This window comes from Cheilinus undulatus, linkage group 3, assembly GCF_018320785.1.
Source record: "Cheilinus undulatus linkage group 3, ASM1832078v1, whole genome shotgun sequence".
Lineage (NCBI taxonomy): Eukaryota > Metazoa > Chordata > Actinopteri > Labriformes > Labridae > Cheilinus > Cheilinus undulatus.
In genome coordinates this window covers 49,712,861-49,734,257 of record NC_054867.1, presented here as the reverse complement: position 1 = coordinate 49,734,257, position 21,397 = coordinate 49,712,861, and the positions used below count along the sequence as shown (strand labels likewise).

Below are 21,397 nucleotides of genomic sequence, written 5' to 3'. Positions count from 1 at the left end.
TTTTCACGCTGACACAAAAACAGACGATATGAAACGTCCAAAGGGAGAAATGAGCCTGTAATCAAGCCGCAGTAAAATCAGCAGAAAACTGTATGAAGTTTGGTTGAAACTTCCCGAAGTTTCCAGGTGAAGTTTTTACTCATTTACTGACACACATGGAGCCGTAGCCGGTTAAAGCACACCCTGACTCGGTTATAAAGCAGCTGGTAAAGCGGGACAAAGCTCCGTGAAGAAGAAAGTGGAAGAGGACTTACATGAAGGAGCAGACCGGATGGTTTTTCTTCTCTTTGTGAAGCTGCTGAGTTCGGGGCATGATGATGCAGCTCCCAGGGTCCGCCTACCCACCAGAGAGGGAGGGGGAGGAAGGAGTATGGGGCACGAGGAGGGTGGAGAAGGTTTTTTTTTTCCATTCTTTATTCAGTTTTTTTTTAATTAACAAACAGGCATTTAGATTTTGGGACATTTCACAAATTAATTCAAGCAGCGTTTCAAATGACCCAATAAAACGTAACAAAACAAACTGACAAGAAAATAACAGTACAAAAAAACAGCCCTGTGAAGAAGTGTTTGCCTCCTTCCTGATTTTCAGTTTTTGCATATTTGTCACACTTAAATATTTAAGATCATCAAACTTTAATATTTTACAAAGATAACCCAAGTAAATAGAAAAGGGATCGTTAAAGGGGGCATATTATGCAAAAATGCACGTTTTTCTAATTCAAATATGTGCCCCTGGCCTGTTCACAATCCCCTCAAGTACCAGAAAAATCCATTCCCTCTCCCCCTCTTTTTCTCCACCTTTCAGAAAATGTGTGCTGAAACAAGCTGTTCTCAGATTTTACACTTAGTGACCTCACATGGGGTGTAAGCACCCACCCCCAGGTTTGGTTGGCCCTCACCCACTTGGAGGAAACTTCTGCCCTCCTCTACTGATCCTCTCAACTAGCAGCTGAGATGCTGGATAGCTCAGTGGGTTAACCTGCTGAATACAGCCTGGGAGACTGATGGTTTGAATCCCAGTCAGGTCCTAAACTTTGGTTAAAAGAGTCTGCAACATCAGGAGTGCTGCATCCATTTCCTGAGAGGGGCGGAGTCAGACAGCTCAGTTATATTCAAAGCCACAGACACAGAAATGGCTCATTCTGAGAAGGGCTGAAACAGAGGAGTTTTTAGACATGCAAAAATCCAGTACTGGAGTGTTTTTTTTTTCAGCAATAAACTTCACAGGCATGTTCTGGGGACCTCTGAGAACAGTATAAACTTGTCTTAAAAGGGTAAAATATGTCCCCTTTAATTTCTGATTTTATTCAGTAAGGGAAAAAGGACACCCAAGCCTACCTGGCCTCAGCCACCCTCAGATTTGGCTGGGCCCAGAGAGTGGGCCTTATCCAGTTGTGATTTATGGATAGTACCAAAGCCAGTATCAATCATGGGTATCAATCAACCAATCAATTTTTGTTTGTATATTATATATTTTATATAGTAAATATTTATAACCAAAGTTATCTACTTTTACAAAGAGGGCAGGTCTAGACCTAATCTCTGTTGTGGCCTATTAAAATAGAGCAACATAAATCATTAATATTATAATAATGAACATACCCTACTATAATGAGGATTAATCACCATCAGCACAGCACCAGCCCCGTTACAGTGGTGACATAAACCTTTTCTAACTATAGAGCAGAGCAAAGCTGCAATAAATACATTAAATTGTAAACCCATTTACTTAAAAGAAAATTATAACCATAAGAGAAAGTTTATTCATTGTGAAAAGAGGTTTAATGTTGCCTTAAACATCATGGCCTACAAACATCTGCAACATCCACGTGGTATAAGAGCAGTCAGATTCCCTGACAGCTCTCTGTCTTTCCTCACCTTTTCCTCAACCCTGTGACATTTATCCCGGAGGTCACAGAAACATGGAAAGGAAAGGCCTTAAGGATAATTCTTTGAATTTTTCCAATCAACTCAGGAATTTTTTGTTAAATTGAATGCGGGTTCCAGGGTTCAGGGTGTGTCATGGTAAACCACAGTGTGTGTCCTTGGTTGATGGGCTTCACTGTATGTGTTTTTCTCAGGGACTGGCACACTTCCAATAACATTTCAAATGACGCCAAATGGTTGCAGTAAAACACACATAACTGTCAATCAAGTGGATGCTATGGATCATGAAAATTATCAACAGTGGAGCTTACAACACCCTCCAAATGACTAACAGCTGTTCCTTTATACTGGCTTGATTTTGTCATACTTGCAGCAGTATGGGCAATGGTGTAGCCTGAGGTCTTTTGTCTCTAACTGTAGCAGGGACTTAGGGAAGGGTGGCCTGAAGTATGTTCACGCCATACAAGAATAAGAGTCTGTGTCCATAGCCAACTTTTTTGGTGGCAGCGCTGATGACCTCCTTTCCAGAGTGCTTCTCACACGATTCCTGTTATGATGTCATATAGAAAAGAATCCTTTCCTCTGTAGAATCTGTATCGTTGTTTTAATATTGCTCTATGTTGTTCATATTTCTGTGTGTCAAGGAATCATCACAGAAGACATGCAGACAGTGTAAAGGAATCTTCTCCTGACGCAGGCAGCAGCTGCAGACATAAAAACAACCCTCGAAAAAAAATTAGGAAAGATGCCAGAGGTCCCACCCCTTCTTGATTTTGATTGGCCAGTGAAGGAGAAGTGACACTAATGAGTGCAGCGCAGTTCCAAAAGTTGAATGGTTTTCAACCAAGAGCTTTTCAAGCGCGGAAAAACCCTGACACTGAAGGTGCTTTTTTCTGTCCAGGTCGCTGAGCGCTTAGAACTTCACTGGGTAGTTCTCAGTGGGTAAATTTCCCAACCACGGTGGACTATGGGTCACTAAGGGCGCTTTCACATTAGGCCTCGTTGTTTTGAACTACGCCGCGGCGCGATTCCTCCCCCTCCCCCTTTCCCCCGCTTGCTTGCTTTCACACTTGCAACATAGATCCGTGCCTGGGCCCACTTGCGTCTGTACTCAGTCTGAAACAGCAGGTGGCGGTATGCACTTAGCTGGTTTACAACCCCGCCAAGGAGGACAGGAGACTTTTATTGCCTTTGCACCTCCTCTCACTGACTCCAACCTGTGTTCATCTGTAAGGTGAGTCACAACAGACCATTCATTGACTGGATTCTGATGATTTTCGCCCTTTATTGAGGAAAAATTTGAACAAACTGCCATCATAAAGCTGATGCAATGCTCTGTCCCATAACAGGGTGCGATTGCATTCAAATCTCATACGAACCGTTCCAGAGTCCATTTGAATTGCATCCAAGACCACCTCCCACCGCCCCTAGTGTGAAAGCACCCTAAAAGTATCATAACAGAGAGATTTGTGCCAGAAAACAGTAAATTTAATCCCAAATTTCTGTCTCTCTGCTCTTGCACAGAGCCAGGCAACTGCGCTCAGAAGCATTTCTCAAACTATGAAAGGATCGTATTTCTCTTGAGTGGGCGTGGCCTCAGCTCATTCAACCGACATGCCCACACCATGCTGTAGCAGATTTTACAGCCTGATTTTTCATGATTTTGAAGCTCTGTTTTATAAACTTAGAGATGTTTTTTATGATGAAAAATGGCCTTGTGGGTCATTACACAGTGGTCTGTCATACAACAAACCTAAAATACAGATTTTTTTTATCACTTTACCAGGACTTTAATGACTTGGAAGTCAGAATTCACAATTTTCAAGTACTGACAAAAGCATATGCTCTGAATCATAGTTAAGATTTTTAATGTGGCCAATCAGAATTCTAGAGCAACCAGGGCCATGTTCTTAATTGGCCCTGGTTAAGTATTCTAAGATTTTTTTTAAGTTTATAAACTGACATTATTTTGCCCATATATGGGCATCATAACAAACTGTAAACAACTGCTGTTTTTAGCTTGAAAAATGGTTGTGGCTTACACCTTAGCTAAAGTATCTGTTTCATGCTGTCGCAGTAACAACTGGAGAAAACTCTTAAGTTTAAATCACTTTACATAAAAATATTAAACTTTTTCTGTTAGCCCTTTACCTACTGCCATAGCGCCGATGCTATGTTCAATATGTCCGTAGTATTATTACCGTAACTTCGTCAAAGTTTGTGCAATCTGAAAAATACCAATGGTGTTGGTAAGCTGAGAGTTGTGGGCATGCGCACATATATGGCTCATTACAGTACTCACAACCATATGACGTGGGCATTCTTAGCAAAACACCAGTTTTGTATTTTTCTTCTTTTAAACTGCTGACAATTCCATATAATGTGCAATAATCATTAACCAGATGTTGAAAAGTCAAGTTCAAGTACTCCTGAGAAAAAAGGGACCAAAGCTCTCAGACTTACAGCCATAATAACAAAATATGTCCAAATTGCCATTTTAAACTCAGTAGATTAAGGGTTAAATATGCATCTTGTGTTGTGCCTTTAAACTGCCCAGTGTCAGAGTCAGACTTTATCTATCCCGGAAGGGAAGGGTGGTTCTGTTTTACAGGCTACAGCCTTATCAAGAAAAATACAAGGAAACAATCATCGCCACAGCAGCATTCAAACAATCACATTCACTTCAGGAACATTAGATCAGCAGAAACATGGGGCGTTGATGGGGAAAAGATGAAGCACTATAAACCAGACATTTTCAAAAAATATAACAATACATGAACCTCAAAGGTTAGAAAGAATGACCATGGATTAAGTACAACTATCCTCAGTAAGCAGACTGATTGCTGAAGGAATGAAGAAGTTAGAGAAGCCGGTTTGTTTAGACTTGTTTGAAATTGCTTTGGAAACACTTTGACTCTAAACAACTTTATTTATGCAAGTTTTTCACCGAAACTTTCTTTTACAAGAAGGAAAACTTCACAATAACTTCATATGCATCAAACACAGAGTCAAATTCCTTGTATGTGAAAGTGTACTGCTACTCTCAGTTCATTTTCAGTGTCCAGCTTTGATCTGTATTTTGTCTTGATTGAGGCAACAGCAGAAACCGTCCTCACGCTAGTGGGATGTTGCAAAAGGTTGAAATGTGGCCAGCACTCTCCTTCCTAGCAGAGGGGACTTCTTTTCCATTCCAACCCACCCACCCTTCCAGCCCTCTTTAGGAACCACTGGATTGCATCTATCTACATATCTAGCTTTTTTTCTTTACTTTTCACTCAGAAACCTCAGCCTGGGACGGCACAGCTGTGCAGGGCCTTTCTGTGCAGAGTTTGCATGTTCTCCCCATGCACGTGTGGGTTGTCTCCAGGTACTCCGGCTTCCTCCCATCACCAGAGACATGCTCATTAGGTTAATTGGTGACTCTAAATTGGCCGTAGGTGTGAGTGTGAGCGTGCCTGGTTGTCTGTCTCTATATGTCAGCCCTGTGATTGACTGGCACTGAGTCCAGGGTGTACCCCGCCTATCACCCAACGACAGCTAAGATGGGCTCCAGCCCCCCCATGACCCCAAAGGGATGAGGAGTATAGAAAATGGATGGATGAAACTTCAGCCTGACAAACACCCCATGTCTTACATCAGCCGTGCACAAATAGAGGATGCACAGCACTATACTTGCTTATACATTAGAGAGATTCCAGCTGTAGTAGCCAAGTGTGCCCATTAAAGCATTTTTGTGCTGATATGTGCTGTCAAATTCCACTGCCATGACATAATGGCGATGATAAAGGACTCGGCGATAAACAGGAATCCAACAGCCTGAAGTTAGACCTTTTCATGACAATAAAGAGAGAGAAAAAAAAAACAGTTAATGTACAGTACAATCCTTCTTAAAGAGACAGATTATTGCACAGTAGCTTAAGAAATAAATCCCTGCATAGTGAGTGACTGTGAAAGTTGTTGCAGAGCGACAGGGGTGTGAACTCAGATTTTTAGAATAATGCAGAGCGGCCTGTCACAAGCAGCTATTAAGTTTAAACTTGAGCTTAGTGGCCATTTATCAGTGAGACTTTAGTAATAATGTAACATGGATATTCCAATAGATTTAATAGAAATATACAATGGCATTTTGTGCCTATTCTAAATTGCACTGCAAGGTATTGGAACATCCCTATTCTCTAGTGGTTGGGCAACTAAAATCCATGTTTTTGGACTCCATACTTTGAATGTTAATTTGTGCAGTGCTGAACAAATAAAACAGAAGCAGACTAGGATGGGCTTAGAGTTTATTTTCAGTTTAACAGTGACATATTCATAAAACACTGTAACAACATTTTGACCCACAGAGTTACAGTTAATTACATCATTTAGTCCAGTGGTTCTCAACTGGTGAATCGGGACCTGAACTAAAGTACAGAAGCCCTATATGGAAATACAGCCAGATATTGTATTTTATGCCATCTTGCTGTGATAAAGATTACATTTCTGTTGTTTATGTCAAGATGTCAACTTATTTATCTAGTTATCCTGAAATAACAAAGTTGCTCTTTCAATAATAATGTGTCAATTCCTTGAAATCTCTACAAAACAACCAAAACGTACACATTACCATGGAAGGCATAGTAAAATAAATGCATGCATATCCTTCCCTAGCTTCTGTACTAAATTGCTTTCTAAAAAAATGTCCAAACACTTTTCATTAAATACATCTGAGTGGTTTAAATGTTTTACATATTTGGGTCATGAATTTTCATTAAAGAGGTGGTGGTGGATCCTGCAGTTGAGAACCACTGGTTTAGTCCATCAGGTTAGTAGCGGAGCTGCTGGTTAGTCCGATAATTTTTACGTTTCAGATAAAAAGCCATTCCACTCAATCAAAGGTGCATCAAATTTTAGCAGCATCACATTTGTTAGAGACAATAAACGTCAGCAGTTTTTGTCTTGTTTACTTTTGTTTAGTGTTTTTTAGGAAAGAAGCAGAGAATTTTAACCCTGATAATGGAGAACAAAAAATGACCAAACTGGAGTACAAACAGTTAAAAACATGGATATGAAATGCAGAATATGGCATTGCAAGCAGCAGGAAATACAGCATTTATAGTAGGTTAAACAAAGTATTAAAAATCATGAAGGTAAAGTGAAAGCATGTCTGGTTAAATGTGAAGCAGCAGAAGTTTAAACATGAAGTGGCTTTATCCTGTGAGTCACAAAAAAGGCTGGTAGTACCTAACACAGAGGCAGTTAGAGTCTGTTCAACACTTTATTACACAGCACCATCTAGAGGACAGCTGTTGAACTGCAGCAAGGACTTTAAAGGGACAGGCTGTAAAGTTTTGTCCTGAAATGAACTGTTGACCTCAGCTGAAACAGCATCCAGCCATTAAATCACACTTTGACATGAGAGTTAACTGAAAATTCATCAAACACAACTGACATGTGTTTTTCCCATTAAAATAAAGTATGCCAATGCATTCAATGTGTTGCAAAAATCAAATCTTATCAAGTGTGTTTGGCTGGTTTCTGGTCAAAATTATTTTATCACAATTATTTAAGCCACGCTCACCTGAAAGTCCAGATAAACATCTCATTTTAAGGTTAAAAATGTTGAAAAATAAGGTCTGAGTTGCTTTTAACAAGCAATATTTCTAGGTGAATTTCCCATCTAAAACACAAATTATAATTGAGTAGCTGGCTAGACTACAGTCAAGAAAATATTCAGAAAACAATCAAGTTGAGCACATGTTTTTAAAGAGAGGTCACAGTAGCAGATGGTAAATGATTGAATGTGGCTAACATCAGTATAGCTAGAACTTCCTGCCTGAGAGCCTCTTTACAAGTTAACATCCACACGTCTGTGCTGACTGTCGTCACACCGATCTATCCTGACACAATACATACAACTTTATCACATCTACACCAAAATAGCGCCACACTGGGCTATTTGCACAAGGTGCTATCAGTGCTATCAGTACACATTTGTTCACAATGGGTCAAAGAGCATTAGAGCCTAATGGCTTAGCCGACCACAGCAGCTACTAGTGGTGGGTAGCTGCATTACAGTTTAGATCAGGGTTGGGCAACTTAGGCTGCCAAGAGGGCTACAGGGATTCTATTCTCTTGATTCTTTTTGCTAAAAATGGTAGGACACTGGTAGTTCAGTCCGTTTTAACAAGGCTACTGACTAATGAGAGGATCAAACATGTGGCTTATATAATTTGTAAAACCAACATAGATATTTTGAAGCCAAAAGCTCCCCAATGAACTGAAGCCGATCAGAGAACACCTTTTTAATGCATTAAACTGAGGAGTTACCACTTATTTGTGCATCTTTTACTTATTTTTCCTATTTTTTCCTCAAATGAATTCAATAATGCTTCTTAGCAGTTTTACAGAGACAATAACAGCCAAATTGTATCTGCTGATTTCTTACTAAGAGACTATGATAGATATATTTATGTATTTTATTTTGCATTTGTGAATGCTGTTGCTCTGCCTTTCAGAGTTGTTGATTTTTCCGCATGTTTACAATTATCTGACATTTAAAACTGACTGTTGCAGACAACAATGAGAGAGGAAAGGGCTGCAAAACTAACCTTGGGGCACAAAAATAACCCCCGGTCAAGAAAGAAGGTTTGACTGGGATTGTGGGCCTGAAATCATAAAAAATATTTAGTATAACAGACTGGTAATGCTGACTACAGAGGGATCTGACCTTTACTGTTTAGCACAGGGGTGGGCTCAATGCGGCCCAATTTCAAACACCATTTCATCATAAACATTGAGAAAAGACGACAAATTTTCCTTGAAAGTATGACAAATAACATTTCTCTTATAATCTTTGATATGTTTAGTTCTTTGCAAGAAAGGAGTGGATATAATCGCTGTAATTGCTTCAGGATAACTCTTTTATATGCATCACTAAATATATCTTAAAAATAGGAATTACAAGTAAAATGGATAAAAAATATCCTGTAACTAGCATGTCCAATGCTTTGAAGGTAGTTAAATTTATGTGTCTTATAAATTAATCATCTCTATTTTGCACTTGAGCTTAAAAATAGAAATGTTGGTTTAAAACTCAGCATGAAAACTATATTTTTCTTTCATGCAATTATCAGTAATCATGGTAGTTAAATTCAGAAAATCCACAAGTTTGTAACAATTTGGCCCTTTGGCGTTGAGAACAACATTTATGTGGTCCTCCAGGTAATTAAAGTTGCCCATGCCTGGATAATCTGGCTAATCTCCCCCCTTGGCATGTAAAAATACCTGACAATCCAGCAGGAAGAAGAAATTTTGCTTGTTTTGTGTCTTAAAATAAGATGTCAATGCCTTTATTTATGAAGTACATAAAAATCTGCAGCACTTAAATCAAACTGGTTTTCTGCACTGGCAGATAATTATACTTACTGAAGGAAATTCAGGCCTATTTTTGCTTTTTACCTTGAAATCAGATGTCTGTCAAATATATATTGATTTTCTTAGGTGTAACAAGATATTCTGACTGAAAGTTGGACAGAAATGCCCTCGATAAGATTTGAGTTTTGCAGGGAAACAAGTACCATGAAGACAGCATGTGATGTTAACAAAGGTTTTAAATATTGAGGAACGCTGTTTGAAGGTATTTGTGAGGTAAGTTTGCCTTTGCTTTGTGACAAACATCAGGTAGATTATTGAGAAAGGCTTGTTTGGCTATGAAATAGAAACTGTTAGGTATACTCTATGTCTAAGCTGAATATTAAGGCTACAGTGGTTATAATTTTATTCTCACTGGATGGAAGGCAGGATATTTACTAAACTGTTACACAAACAGATGGAGCATCTCACAGCCACAGTCACATCAGTATTTTCAAACAGATGAAAACGGATTCAGTGGGCCTAATGGATTTTACTACCATGCTGCCCCTAATTTACTGCACATAAACATAAATCAATCAGAAAATGAATAAGGTGATATAATGTTACTAGTGTCAGCTTCCCATTAGGTTAGTTTGCTTTGTTTGAATTGCTCCATGATAGAAACACAGCTCGAAGATATTCACTAAGCAGGAATAATACCACAAGCACCAGCAGTACCATTGCATAAACTATGTACACATAATGTTTTGATAATGACTGAGTTAATAAGACTGCTAACTAATGGTTAATGAGGTTGGAAGGCCTCTATGTTCTCTAAACTGTAAATAGATTGTAGATGGACATAAACAAAGCTAACGAGTGCTAGCATATTAACCCTAAGTTTACCAGTAACATTAGCTTGGTCCACCTCCAAGCTCCAGTATATAGTGAAGAAAAGCAGATTAATGCAGTTTTAATACATTTAAGTTTGAACAAATCTGTTGAAAGAAGTAAACCTATAAGCTTTGGTTTCTGAGTTGTAAACAATGAAGTGAATTTTCATTTCTATAAAACATTAAACCACAGGTAAAAGAACACAGGTATGAACCAGGTGATATTCTGCAAACACAGATATACTGAACATTTGAGGTTTCCGTGAACACTTGAGGATGTTGTTTGGCACATGCTGGCCCAGGTTGTTTGTCAACTGTTTAAAGTGTTTTGTAAGATCTTTGGTTAGTGGTCAATATTGCACAGGTTTAGTACAGAGATGGATACAGCAGCAGAGGTCTTTCCCAAAGTAACACTATCAGTTCATTTGTTTAGTCAATAAATGTTAAATTTTCTGTTGATAAAGCTGAGGTCTTAAAACCAAAAGATAGATAACTTTACTGCCTCTGCTAGCCTAGTCTGGCCGTATTTCTTACTGAGGACGGAGTTTATGCATTCCTGATATTTCAGGTGTTGCACCAGCTCAGATACAAGCTCTTACTAGGTGTAAAGTCCTCTGTAAAATCTAATTATCATAGCCATAGCTTTGAAAGGTGAGATAACTCATTAGATGAAGAGGAGTAGAGAGTTTTTGCGGTTTAGTGTTGATTTAATCTCCCAGAAGAGTAAAACTACTTTGTTTTGACTGTTTTTAGTTTCTACAGGTGAAGATCTTTTCATCCATCCAGTTCTACATCACTGCTGCATGACCTAATGCTTCAGATGACAGTTTCCCCCCTCAGTGTCACTATTTTACACTGGCTGTAGACTAAAAGGCTTTTGCACACAGTGAACACTTCTTCTGTCTGAAATTGTGACTTATTCAAAACAGTAGTACTATCTCATGCCGTGTTAATCATGTTTGCACATAGAAAAACTACCATATTAAAGCTAGCAGAAGTGCAGAACCTTGATGGTAAACATGGATGGTACTCAAAGAGCTGCACAGAAACAGCTAATTTGCTGAATGGGATACAGACTGTCATGCAGGAGGATGGTTGAAATGGTTTTACTCTCTGCAAGAGGCCTTGCATACTGGTGCAACCTATAACCTGGTTTTTACGGTATCTATTAAGCCAGCTATTAAACGGTAGGTGTCTGTGCATTGTCTCTACTACATTAAAAAATAAAACAAATAACATGGACAGTAAGAAAAACTCTTAAAAATCTATTTTTATATCCCGATAAGGATGAAATGCATCACAGCTCATTTTAAGGTCTACAAGACCATGTCAGTAGAATAAAGGCATTTTAATTGTTTAATAAGAGTCTGCCTTAGTTATCCTCTTTTCTTTAAACTGCATGTATCCAAAATTAAATATCACCTAAAACCTTCACCTTTATGCATCCATCATGTGTGTATTTCTGAACAAAGCATGTCTTGTTTTTTTAGCAATGAACAGCAGCAGCTCTAAAATGATGATCAGATCTGAGGCACTGGTTTCAATACTGTGTCATTAGGGTTGAAACATCCAAGATATGAGGATTAACTGGAAATAATCTACCCAGGAGAGCGGGGATGGTATCAGAACAGTTAACAATAATGAGTGTAACTGTGTTTGTGTGACTACTGGATAACACAGCAGCAGGTTGCGGGGTAATTATCAGCACTGATGCGGTTCTCGTTGCCGTAGACGTAGTAGAGGTGAGTGTCACCTTTCCATTTGTAGTTCACCTTAGTGATTGGGATCAACTCGACCGTCTGCCTCTGATGGAGAGAAAGAAAGAGTAATACGTGCAAAAGATGTTTCTATACATACTTCACATGCACATTATACTGTGGTACTGCTAGCTAAACTAACCCTTCATTCATTCATGAACAAACATGAGCCTTCTGCCCTTTACCCTCCCCCCACCCTTCTGTAATGGACTTTTGATCTGTTTTGATTTTGGATCCCCCTGAATGAAGATAGTATCTGTTACTGTTTGCTGATCTTAAGCTGTATGCATGTAAGAATTAGCTTATGTTCTGTTCAAAAGACCAAAAAAGTTGGCATTCACTAAGAATATGAACGGTGTAAAGAATAAATAAAAGTGTGTTTATCAGGGTGCTGTTGTCCATTCTAAAGAATGACCAAATACAGTGCATCCGGAAAGTATTCACAAGGCTGCACTTTTTCCACTTTTTGTTATATTTCAGCCTCATTCCAAAATGGAATAAATTTATTTTTACCTCAAAATTCTACACACAACACCCCATAATGACAACGTGAAAAATGTTTTTTGAAAATTTTGCAATTGTATTAAAAATAAAAAACTAAGACATCACACGTACATAAGTATTCAAAGCCTTTGCTCAATGCTTTGTTGATGCACCTTTGGCAGCAATTACAGTCTCAAGTTTTTTTGAGTATGATACCACAAGCTTGGCACACCTCTCTTTGGGCAGTTTTGCCCATTCCTCTTTGCAGCACCTCTCAAGCTCCATCAGGTTGGATGGGGAGTGTCTGTGCACAGCCATTTTCAGATCTCTCCAGAGAGATCTCCATAAAGTCATCAGCATCAATTACAGCCTGTTTCATAACCAGGTCAGCCTCAGTTCTAAACTTCATATGTAAGTTTGAAGGCAGAGTGTTTGATTTAATCTCCATACTTTCCCTGAAAAGCCTGCCCTTCCATTCAATAGCTGCTGCTTACATTTCTATTTTCTCTGCCTGAAGAGAACAACATGCTTTGTGAAAGCTTGCACAAATTTTAAACAGTCCAGTTTGAAAAAATATCAGAAATGCACGATACTGGATCTTTGCTGATATCAGATATGGCAAAATTTCCAGAGTCCTTTTAGCTGCCAGTATTGATATAGGATCTTATTCTTTTAACTGTAATGAACAGCAAGTCACTCCTGTAGTAGAAATGGCCTGTTAGGTTTGCAGGGTGATTCTTTCAGACAACCATGACAAAGTGCTTGAAAAAACAAACAAAAAAACACAAATTCTTATCAAGTGTAAAAAAGGTCAAACTAGCTTAAGTTCAGACTTAAAACTTATTTTCTTTAACATTTAAGAAATGAGGATGATAAGAGAAAAATCTTCAGCTGAGGTAGGCCCATTGATCCTTCTTTAAGCTGCACAAAGCTATTCTTCCAACCATCTGTTATGTACTGCCGATATATTGGCAGTTTCACATCTCCTGATATCAGTAAGACTGTGCATCTGTGCAAAATATGAACTCTGAATCAAAGACCAAGGTTTTAGGAAAAACAACAAGGGAACCACCCCCATAAACCCACAAATGAAACTGTTTCCTGTCAGTCTCCTCTCACACATTCAGAACAGTTTTTATTTTAAATCCTCATAAATTTGTCTGTAAACCTACCTGCTGCAGGATCCTGGAGGTCTGGGCGTATTTGCTCTGGTGATCTTTGATCAGACGCTCAGAGGCTGCTGCCATGTCTGGATTTGGAAATCCAAGCAGAGGGTAGAGCTGAGGGGAGACAACAGAGAAACAAATATAAAATATTACCTTACATTTCAAAATTCTGTATACGTTTTATATAACCGATCCATTCTGCTTCCTGTGGAGACTATGAATAACTTATTACTTTCACTCATATTGCAAATGTAACATGAATTCTTATATATCATTCTCATTTAGATAAGCAAAACTTTACACAAAAATAAGCAAAGTAGATTTTTTTTTTTTGCAAATTATTCAATAAAAATGACCCTTGAATATTTGTGTAATGTGTAGAGCATATCATCTCTGCTGCAACTTAAACATTAAAATGGTATCTTGACACATATTACTTCTGAAATTAGAATTTCCTTGGTCCATGTTGTGATTTAATCTAAATCTTGACTAATTGCTCAGCTTTTTTAACCCTGTGAAATCACATTGAATATCATCTAGGGAAGAAGGGTTTCTTCTAACCTCTTGTTTCCTCTGACTATACTTCTCTAAGTGTAACTGCCATAATTATTTTCTGCTTATATTATTTTTGTACTCAGTTAATTATACTTCCATATTTTTTCTATGTATGCACTTTTTCTCCTAATGCTGCATAATTGATCTAACTGCAATCACAATGTCACGCTGTGCAATTACCTAACAGCATAAAATGCTGCAGTTATTTCTGTATTAAGTTGTACGTGAAAGGTTTACAAAAATGCCTGCAGAAAAAAAAGAAAAATTTATCAGAATAAAAAAGAATTTAAAGAAAAGAGAAAAATTACACAAAAATAGCAGAAACGCTCTAATGAGTGTTGCACTTGAATACAGTTTTACTGTAAGCACATATTACATATTCTCACGTGAATAGTTGTATTTGCAGTCAAGGTAAGATGAATGAAAATGAAAAGATTAAATCATATCAATCAATACCAATGACAAAAAGATAATATAGAGAAAGAGGGAATGGGGTAGTGATGTGAGTTAGTAATTCAGGGTGTTAGCATCAAAACTGTTTGAAAATTTTTTTAGAAAAAGGAACAAAGTTTTCCAAAATTTCTTTACATATTTGAATTGTGAATCTGTGAATTCCAGTGAAGCAGGATAAGCCTGTGGGCTAATTATGTTGAAAATTGCTAATAAATCTGATAGCAGAAAGACTTAAGATACCATTTATGTTTTATATCATGTTTGCAGTATTGTCAAGTCTAATAGCAATTACACATCCTAACCAAATCCTGGAGCTCTCATTTACCCATTTACCAATTTTTTTCACCATCAAAAGCACCAACTTTAATTTTCTATCTAACTACATCTTCCTACACAAGTTACATAAACTGTGTGCAATTTGTAAGTCATGTAGTTTACATTGAAAACATCAATCTAAAATTTCAAGTGAAATACGACAATATTTGAGTTAATATAGTTAAGGAACATTATCATATGCCAAAAGTTATGGGTGCCCTTAATCATCTAACTTATTTCACTTTAAATATAGAGAGATTATTCAGATTTAGAGTGAAGAAACAATTAAGCGTCATTACACAGCATAAATAACACATTTACCGATTCCATGGTTTTGTTTAATCAACTGTGATTGTATCATAAAGCAGATTAGCTGCACAACAAGAAATACAGACATTTTCTGCAAGAAAAGCACTGCGACAGTACCATATGCATATTTAACAGCATGTTTTTTTGTGTGAGAATTTGTTTACCAGGTACTGGTTGTTCTTGAACAGCTCCTTCCCGGTCACTGAACGTAGATCATCAGCGTTCATACCAGAGTTCTGGTGCACCACATGATCCTCCACATTATTAGTCCTGAACACAAAAACAGACTGTGTTTCATCACTTTAATTCACATTATATAGTTCTATATATTAGCCAATAGAGGGGGATATAACAACACAATGTCACAGCTGAACCATTTAACAAAATACACACCCCAGTTTCAAAAAAGTTGGAACACTAAGTCAAATGTGACTAAAAAACAAACTACAGTGATTTACAAATCCTTTAAAGCTATAATTATTTGAAGTCAATACAAAGACAAGATATCCAGTTTACAAACTGAAAAACTGTGTTGTTTTTTGGAAATATAAACACACTCTGAACTTGATGCCTGCAACACATTCCAAAAAACCTGGGACAGGAGCATGTTTATCACTGTGTTATATCACTTTTTTTTCTGACAACACTCTGTAAGCATCTGGGGACTGAAGACACAGACTGTTGGAGGACTGGGAGTTGAATTCTTTCCCATCCTTATCTAATATACATCCCAAGCAAGTCAACAATGCATAACTTCCCTTGTCATATTTTGCACTTTATGGTGCGCCATACATTTTTAATGGCAGACAGGTCTGAGTTGCATGCAGACCAGTCTAGTACTTGCACTCTTTTACTGTGAAGCCATGATGTTGTAACTCTTGCAGAATGGGTCTCTGCATTGTCTCACTGAAATACACAGGGATGTCCCTGAAAAAGACGTCTAGATGGAAGCATATGTTGCTCCAAAACCTGTATGTTCCTCTCAGTGTTAATGCTACTATCACAGAAGTGCAAGTGACCCATGCCATGGACACAATACATCCCCACACCTTCACAGATGCTGGCTTTTAACCTATGTGTTGATAACAAACTGGATAGTTCTTTTTCTCTGTAGCCTGGAGGATCATAGCTATTTTTCTGAATCAAGAAGACAAACTGTGATAATAACATGGTTTATGTTTAATGCTGTGAAAAGGAACAGGGATCGATAAGCAGAAAAAGGACATTCAAACAGAAACTCTGACCAATCGGATTGGACTAAGTAAATCCTTTTTCAGGGACATTTTTGTTTCGACATTGGCTTAAGTGTGGACTTTATACCTGAACTTAAGATAGAACCTTACAGGTTACCGGTCTCTTAATGACCTAGAGGAACCATAAGCTGCTTGTTCTCTCCGAGGCCTCATTTAACGACCTCATTGACACCTTAAATCTCCTCCAGGACTACAGTTACATCTCAAGGTCTTAGGAAATCACTTTAAAGAAAAGAAAGGACCCCTTCCTTTGCATCTTTAACCTTGAGCGGGCTTCAAAACTTTTAAGGATCCAGTGGAACAGAATCAAGGACCAAACCCCTAAGAGCTCGATTTAAACCTCTTAAAGGCCCACTGAACTCTTACCACCATACTCACCATTCCACTTTGAGGTTGATGTAGGTCAGCAGTTGTCGTTTTCCTTTACAGGTTTCACACTCCTTCGTTCCCCGTGAATCACATTCTGTACAACTACACACAGCCGCACAAACACGCACACGCATGCCTACAGTTAGACATGTGACACACATGACTCACATTCTTCAGTGATATGATCCTGGACGACTGACATGGCTGACATGGCAGTGAAAATTAAAGGGCCACACTGTTTCACATGCTCTAGTTCTCTTACTCCATATCCTCCAAAAGCTTTTATAATTGAGCGATTAAATTTCAAATCAATCTTTTATGCTTCTATCCCAATGAATCAACAAGTGTTGAACAGCATTACTCATTACGTTACTGTGTTAAACACTGAAAATGAAAAATCCTCAACAACTTGTTCCACTTGTCATCTATAAAACAGCATGACAGGGCAATTAATTAACTGAATTACAATTTTGTCTACCCATTATAAAACGAAATCAGGATTATACCATTTCTGTGCCACGTTTCATACTTCACAAGGTTTTGTCATGTGGGAAATGTTTTAGTATTTATAGCAGTGCTTTGGCCATAGAAGTAATTATTTTTGTTTATCACTGTTAAAATATACCATAAATTTTATACAGTGCTTCACAAATCAATTAGACCACCTGTCATATTTGTCTCAAAGACCATCCAGCATCATGAAGTGCTTTAATGTGGACTCTTTCATTTTCAGTGAGCTCTCCACATTTTACCATTTTTAACAGGAATGAGGGATTTCAAACTGAATTCACTCAAATTTGAGCCAGCTCACTGGGCTTCTCTGAGAAGTCAGAAATGAATCAAGCATAACATTCAACCACTAAAACTCATTTTTCTGTTCAGGAATGCAAGTAACTATAATTTGATATATTAATCAAGAAATAATAATGTGCTTTACTATTTTTTCATTTTTTTTTGTAAATCAGTATATTTGAAAATTCATGGATAACAATAATAATTATTAACCTGACACGCCAGATGGATGTGCTTCACACATCCATCTGGGAAAGCTTCAACAGGAAATGTTTCGGAAAAGGCAGAGGATTTGAAAAAAACTCGGAGTGTGATTGGATGAATGTTCTGTCCGTCACATCTCCACGGGCCAAACAGAGCAACAAAACACGTGACGTAGCTGCTATCAAGCGGCGCGTGCGCTGCTACCGAGGATTAAAGCGAAACATGGCGACTATAGACATGCAAGTACTAGACTGTTGTTGTTTTTGAAAAGAAAACAACTCACTGCTTTTCTTTGTTCTTTTCATGAAGACATGTCATCAAGTTCTGATAAAACTGGTGCTTTAGCAGCATCCACGCTAATCTCTTCCTCCAAAACTGCACCAGCTCTTGCTGCTGCTTGTTTACGTCACAACACTGATGTGCCTGAAAGTACTGCCCCTCATCACTGATTGGTCGGACGGGAGCTTTGCAAGATGGATTCGCCAGTGAAAAACAAGGAAATAGGCATATCCATCTGCTTTGCAAGGTTAAATAATTATATTTTAGCATTAAAAACATCATTTGGGTTAAAGAGCTTCTACATATTGGTGTATTAACCATTGCAGAAACATAAAAATGATTTTGGTAATTACCAATGCTGTTAATTTAGGGCAGCTGTGGCATAACCTTACTTTGGTTAGGGTTAGGGTGGTCTAATTAATTTGTTAAGCACTGTATTTATTTATGTTTTGTCAAATTACGTTTGTTTAAAGTTTATTATTCAAAGTTTTTAGAGTGTTTAAGTCTGAAAAATCCATGTGATGCAGTAACTGTGGAATCAATGAGTAGTCAGATTTTGTTTTTTATAAATCAATCATGGTCATGTGACTTTTTGACAAAAACAATACAAACAACAATGACAACAAAAAAACCTCTTTAATGTCAAAGTGAAAACAGATTTCAATTAAATAAAAATATTTAAGGTAAAGTACATGACTGCACAAATATTAATCTTCTTTAATGTTTCTGACCTAATTCAACAGAGGTCAAGCTAATTGGTGCTATTAGCCTCACAATTAGTGAAAGGGGGATCACCTGAGTGCAGTGAAAGTGTCTCAAGTAATTGTAGTGTGATGGAATTTTTGCATGCTTTGTATTTTAAACTGATATTTGATTTAGTTAGTCTGTAGTCTTAGCATCTGCATCTGTTTATTGATCAAAGAATGACCTGGTGAACCCTTCTGTTCTAACCCCACTGTAAATCACTCTCTGAGCACAGAGGAGATGATAGGCAGATATTTTGATCACCACAGGACAGTGTACCTAGTTGTAAATTCCTGAGATGGGTCACCATCTGTTTTATTGTACCCCAATTGATTCACTCTTCTGCTTAGGAAGTTCTGCGAAGTTGATCAAAGGCTCAGAGGCGTGTTAGATGGTATAAGAAGGGGCTGAAGAATATGTTCAGTGGGCCAACCTCTGGACTGCTGACTGCTGTGTGGTTCTGTGTGTTGCTCCCTCTGTACAGAGAATAAAACACTTGGTGCATAATACCTTTCAGTCTTGTTTTTTGACTCTCTATAGGCAGCTTGAAAAATTTCCACAACAGTAGTATAAAGACACCTGTGTCTGGAAGGTCAGTGTCTGCCAGTCACTGGTTAATCAGTATTCCTGGCAACTGTTACACCATGAAGACAAAAAACACCCCAAGCAACTCAGCGAAAAGGTTAGTGTAAAGTATAAGTCAGGGGATGGATACAAAACAAATCCATGGCACTGAACATCCCCAGAGTTCAGTTAAATCCATCATCAAGAAATAAAACTAATGTGACGTGTGTGTAAATCTGCCTAGATCAGGCCATCCTCGCAAACTGAGTAATCATACAAGATGGGGACTAGTGAGACAGGCAACCTCAGACTACTCTGAAGGAGTTCCAAGCTTCAGCAGCTGAAATGGGAGAGACTCTGCAGACAACAACTGTTGGTCGGGTTCTTAAAGAGTCACAGCTTTATAGGAGAGTGGCAAAGAGAAAGCCACTGTTGAAGAAAACTCAGATTAAATCTGGCCTAGAGTTCACCAAAAGGCATGTGGGAGACTCCATGGTCAAGTGGAAGAAAGTTCTTTGGTTTGATGAGACCAAAATGGAGCTTTTTGACCATCAGACAAGACACCAAACACTGCACATCACCACAAACACACCATCCTTCACTGTAAAGCATGGTGGTGGCAACATCATGCTGTGAGGATGCTTCTCAGCAGCCAGCCCTGGAAGGCACTGATCTGAACCATACAGTGCAAGCTACACAGAAATGGTTAAAAGACCACAAGGTGAATGTTCTGGAGTGGCCGAGTCCAGACCTCAATCAAATATAGAAAATGTGGCTGGACTTTGTAAAGGGCTGTTCATGCTTGATCTTCATGCAACCTGACAGAGCTTAGGCAGTTTTGCAAAGAAGAATGGAGTAAAGTTGCAGCGTCCAGAAGAGCAAGCCTAACTGAAACCTATCCACACGAACTCAGGGCTGTGATGGCAGCCAAAGGTGACTCTACTAAATACTGACTTGAAGGGGGTGGATATTTATGCAGCACTTATTTTACATCACATATTTTCATTTAATTAACATCATTTTGTAGAAATCTGTTTTCACATTGAGTGAAAGAGGGGTTTTTTTGTTTAAAAAAAAAAAAAAATCAAATTATATTCACGTCTTCTCTTCTCTAGATGAGATATCATGTTACCTGCCACTCCCATTTCTTGTTATTTTGTTGTGTGAAATGTTAAACACTCTAAGGTCTGACCACAGGCTTAAGAGATGCCTACTTTTTCAGTTTAAGCCTCTACAAACCCCCTCATACAGGAAAAAAGACAATAAAGGAAACATAAGAAGAGGACAGGAGAACACTTGACATATACTTTATAAGGCAGAAAGTAATATGGGGGCACCAGGACCCCTGTAGTACCTGTCTTTGCCAGTACCGTTACAGTGAGCGCAGTTTCCATCCATCTTTGACCCAGAGCCGTTACACACCCAGCAGGCTTTCTACAAAGACACAGAGAGACCATGTCATACTGATTCCAATGGATTTTACTTGTCTAAAACTGTACAACATTCTCAATATATAATTTCACACTCTTGTCAAACTGTCGTCACCTTTAATGATTTGAATTTAATTTGTCTCAGTTTATGTAACATTATGACTCAGTCATAATGAACAGATTGACAGCAGCACTTACATATCCATCTCCACGGCACTCTACACATGGCATGGTCCCTGAGGCGTGGCAGGTGTGGCAATCCTGTAAACACAGAGTTAAAAATATTTTTACAATGTTTTTAACCTCCTTGACAAAAGCTTAAGGAATGCTCCACATCAGGATCCTGCTCTCTGATTGGCTGTCAGCTGTCTGTTAAACTTTAGGGTTAACAGTTCTACTTAACCTGCAGGTAACCATAGAAACAGTGATTATGTAATAAACTTTGTTAACAGGTAAATTACATGAATGGTTCAATTCTACCAGCAACGTATGACATATCTCCAAAAAACAAAGTCAGTTCTACATAGGTCTCATGTAAATGAAGCATTAAGTCTGTCTTTGACCAAGGTTGTCATATTTTTGGATATTTTTTAAATACAATATGCTGTA

The 21,397-nt window shown here is 38.2% G+C and overlaps 2 protein-coding genes across 4 annotated transcripts in view; both read right to left on the bottom strand.

Moving 5' to 3' along the window:
- The window catches only part of st3gal8 (ST3 beta-galactoside alpha-2,3-sialyltransferase 8), a 39,619-nt gene extending 39,289 nt beyond the window's left edge, over positions 1–330 (bottom strand). For both annotated transcript variants that reach the window (XM_041779556.1, XM_041779574.1), the window contains exon 1: positions 255–330. The gene's annotated coding sequence lies outside the window, so the exon portion shown is untranslated. The remainder of the gene's footprint in view (positions 1–254) is intronic.
- A 5,834-nt stretch (positions 331–6,164) lies between these two features.
- LOC121507160 (protein SSUH2 homolog) overlaps positions 6,165–21,397 on the bottom strand; it is a 29,251-nt gene continuing 14,018 nt past the window's right edge. For both annotated transcript variants that reach the window (XM_041783348.1, XM_041783347.1), the window contains 6 exons: positions 20,987–21,049; positions 20,713–20,792; positions 16,785–16,877; positions 15,318–15,423; positions 13,528–13,635; positions 6,165–11,920 (listed from right to left, as the gene is read on the bottom strand). In XM_041783348.1, the coding sequence (XP_041639282.1) occupies positions 11,780–11,920; positions 13,528–13,635; positions 15,318–15,423; positions 16,785–16,877; positions 20,713–20,792; positions 20,987–21,049 (591 nt within the window). In that variant the 3' untranslated portion in view covers positions 6,165–11,779. The remainder of the gene's footprint in view (positions 11,921–13,527; positions 13,636–15,317; positions 15,424–16,784; positions 16,878–20,712; positions 20,793–20,986; positions 21,050–21,397) is intronic.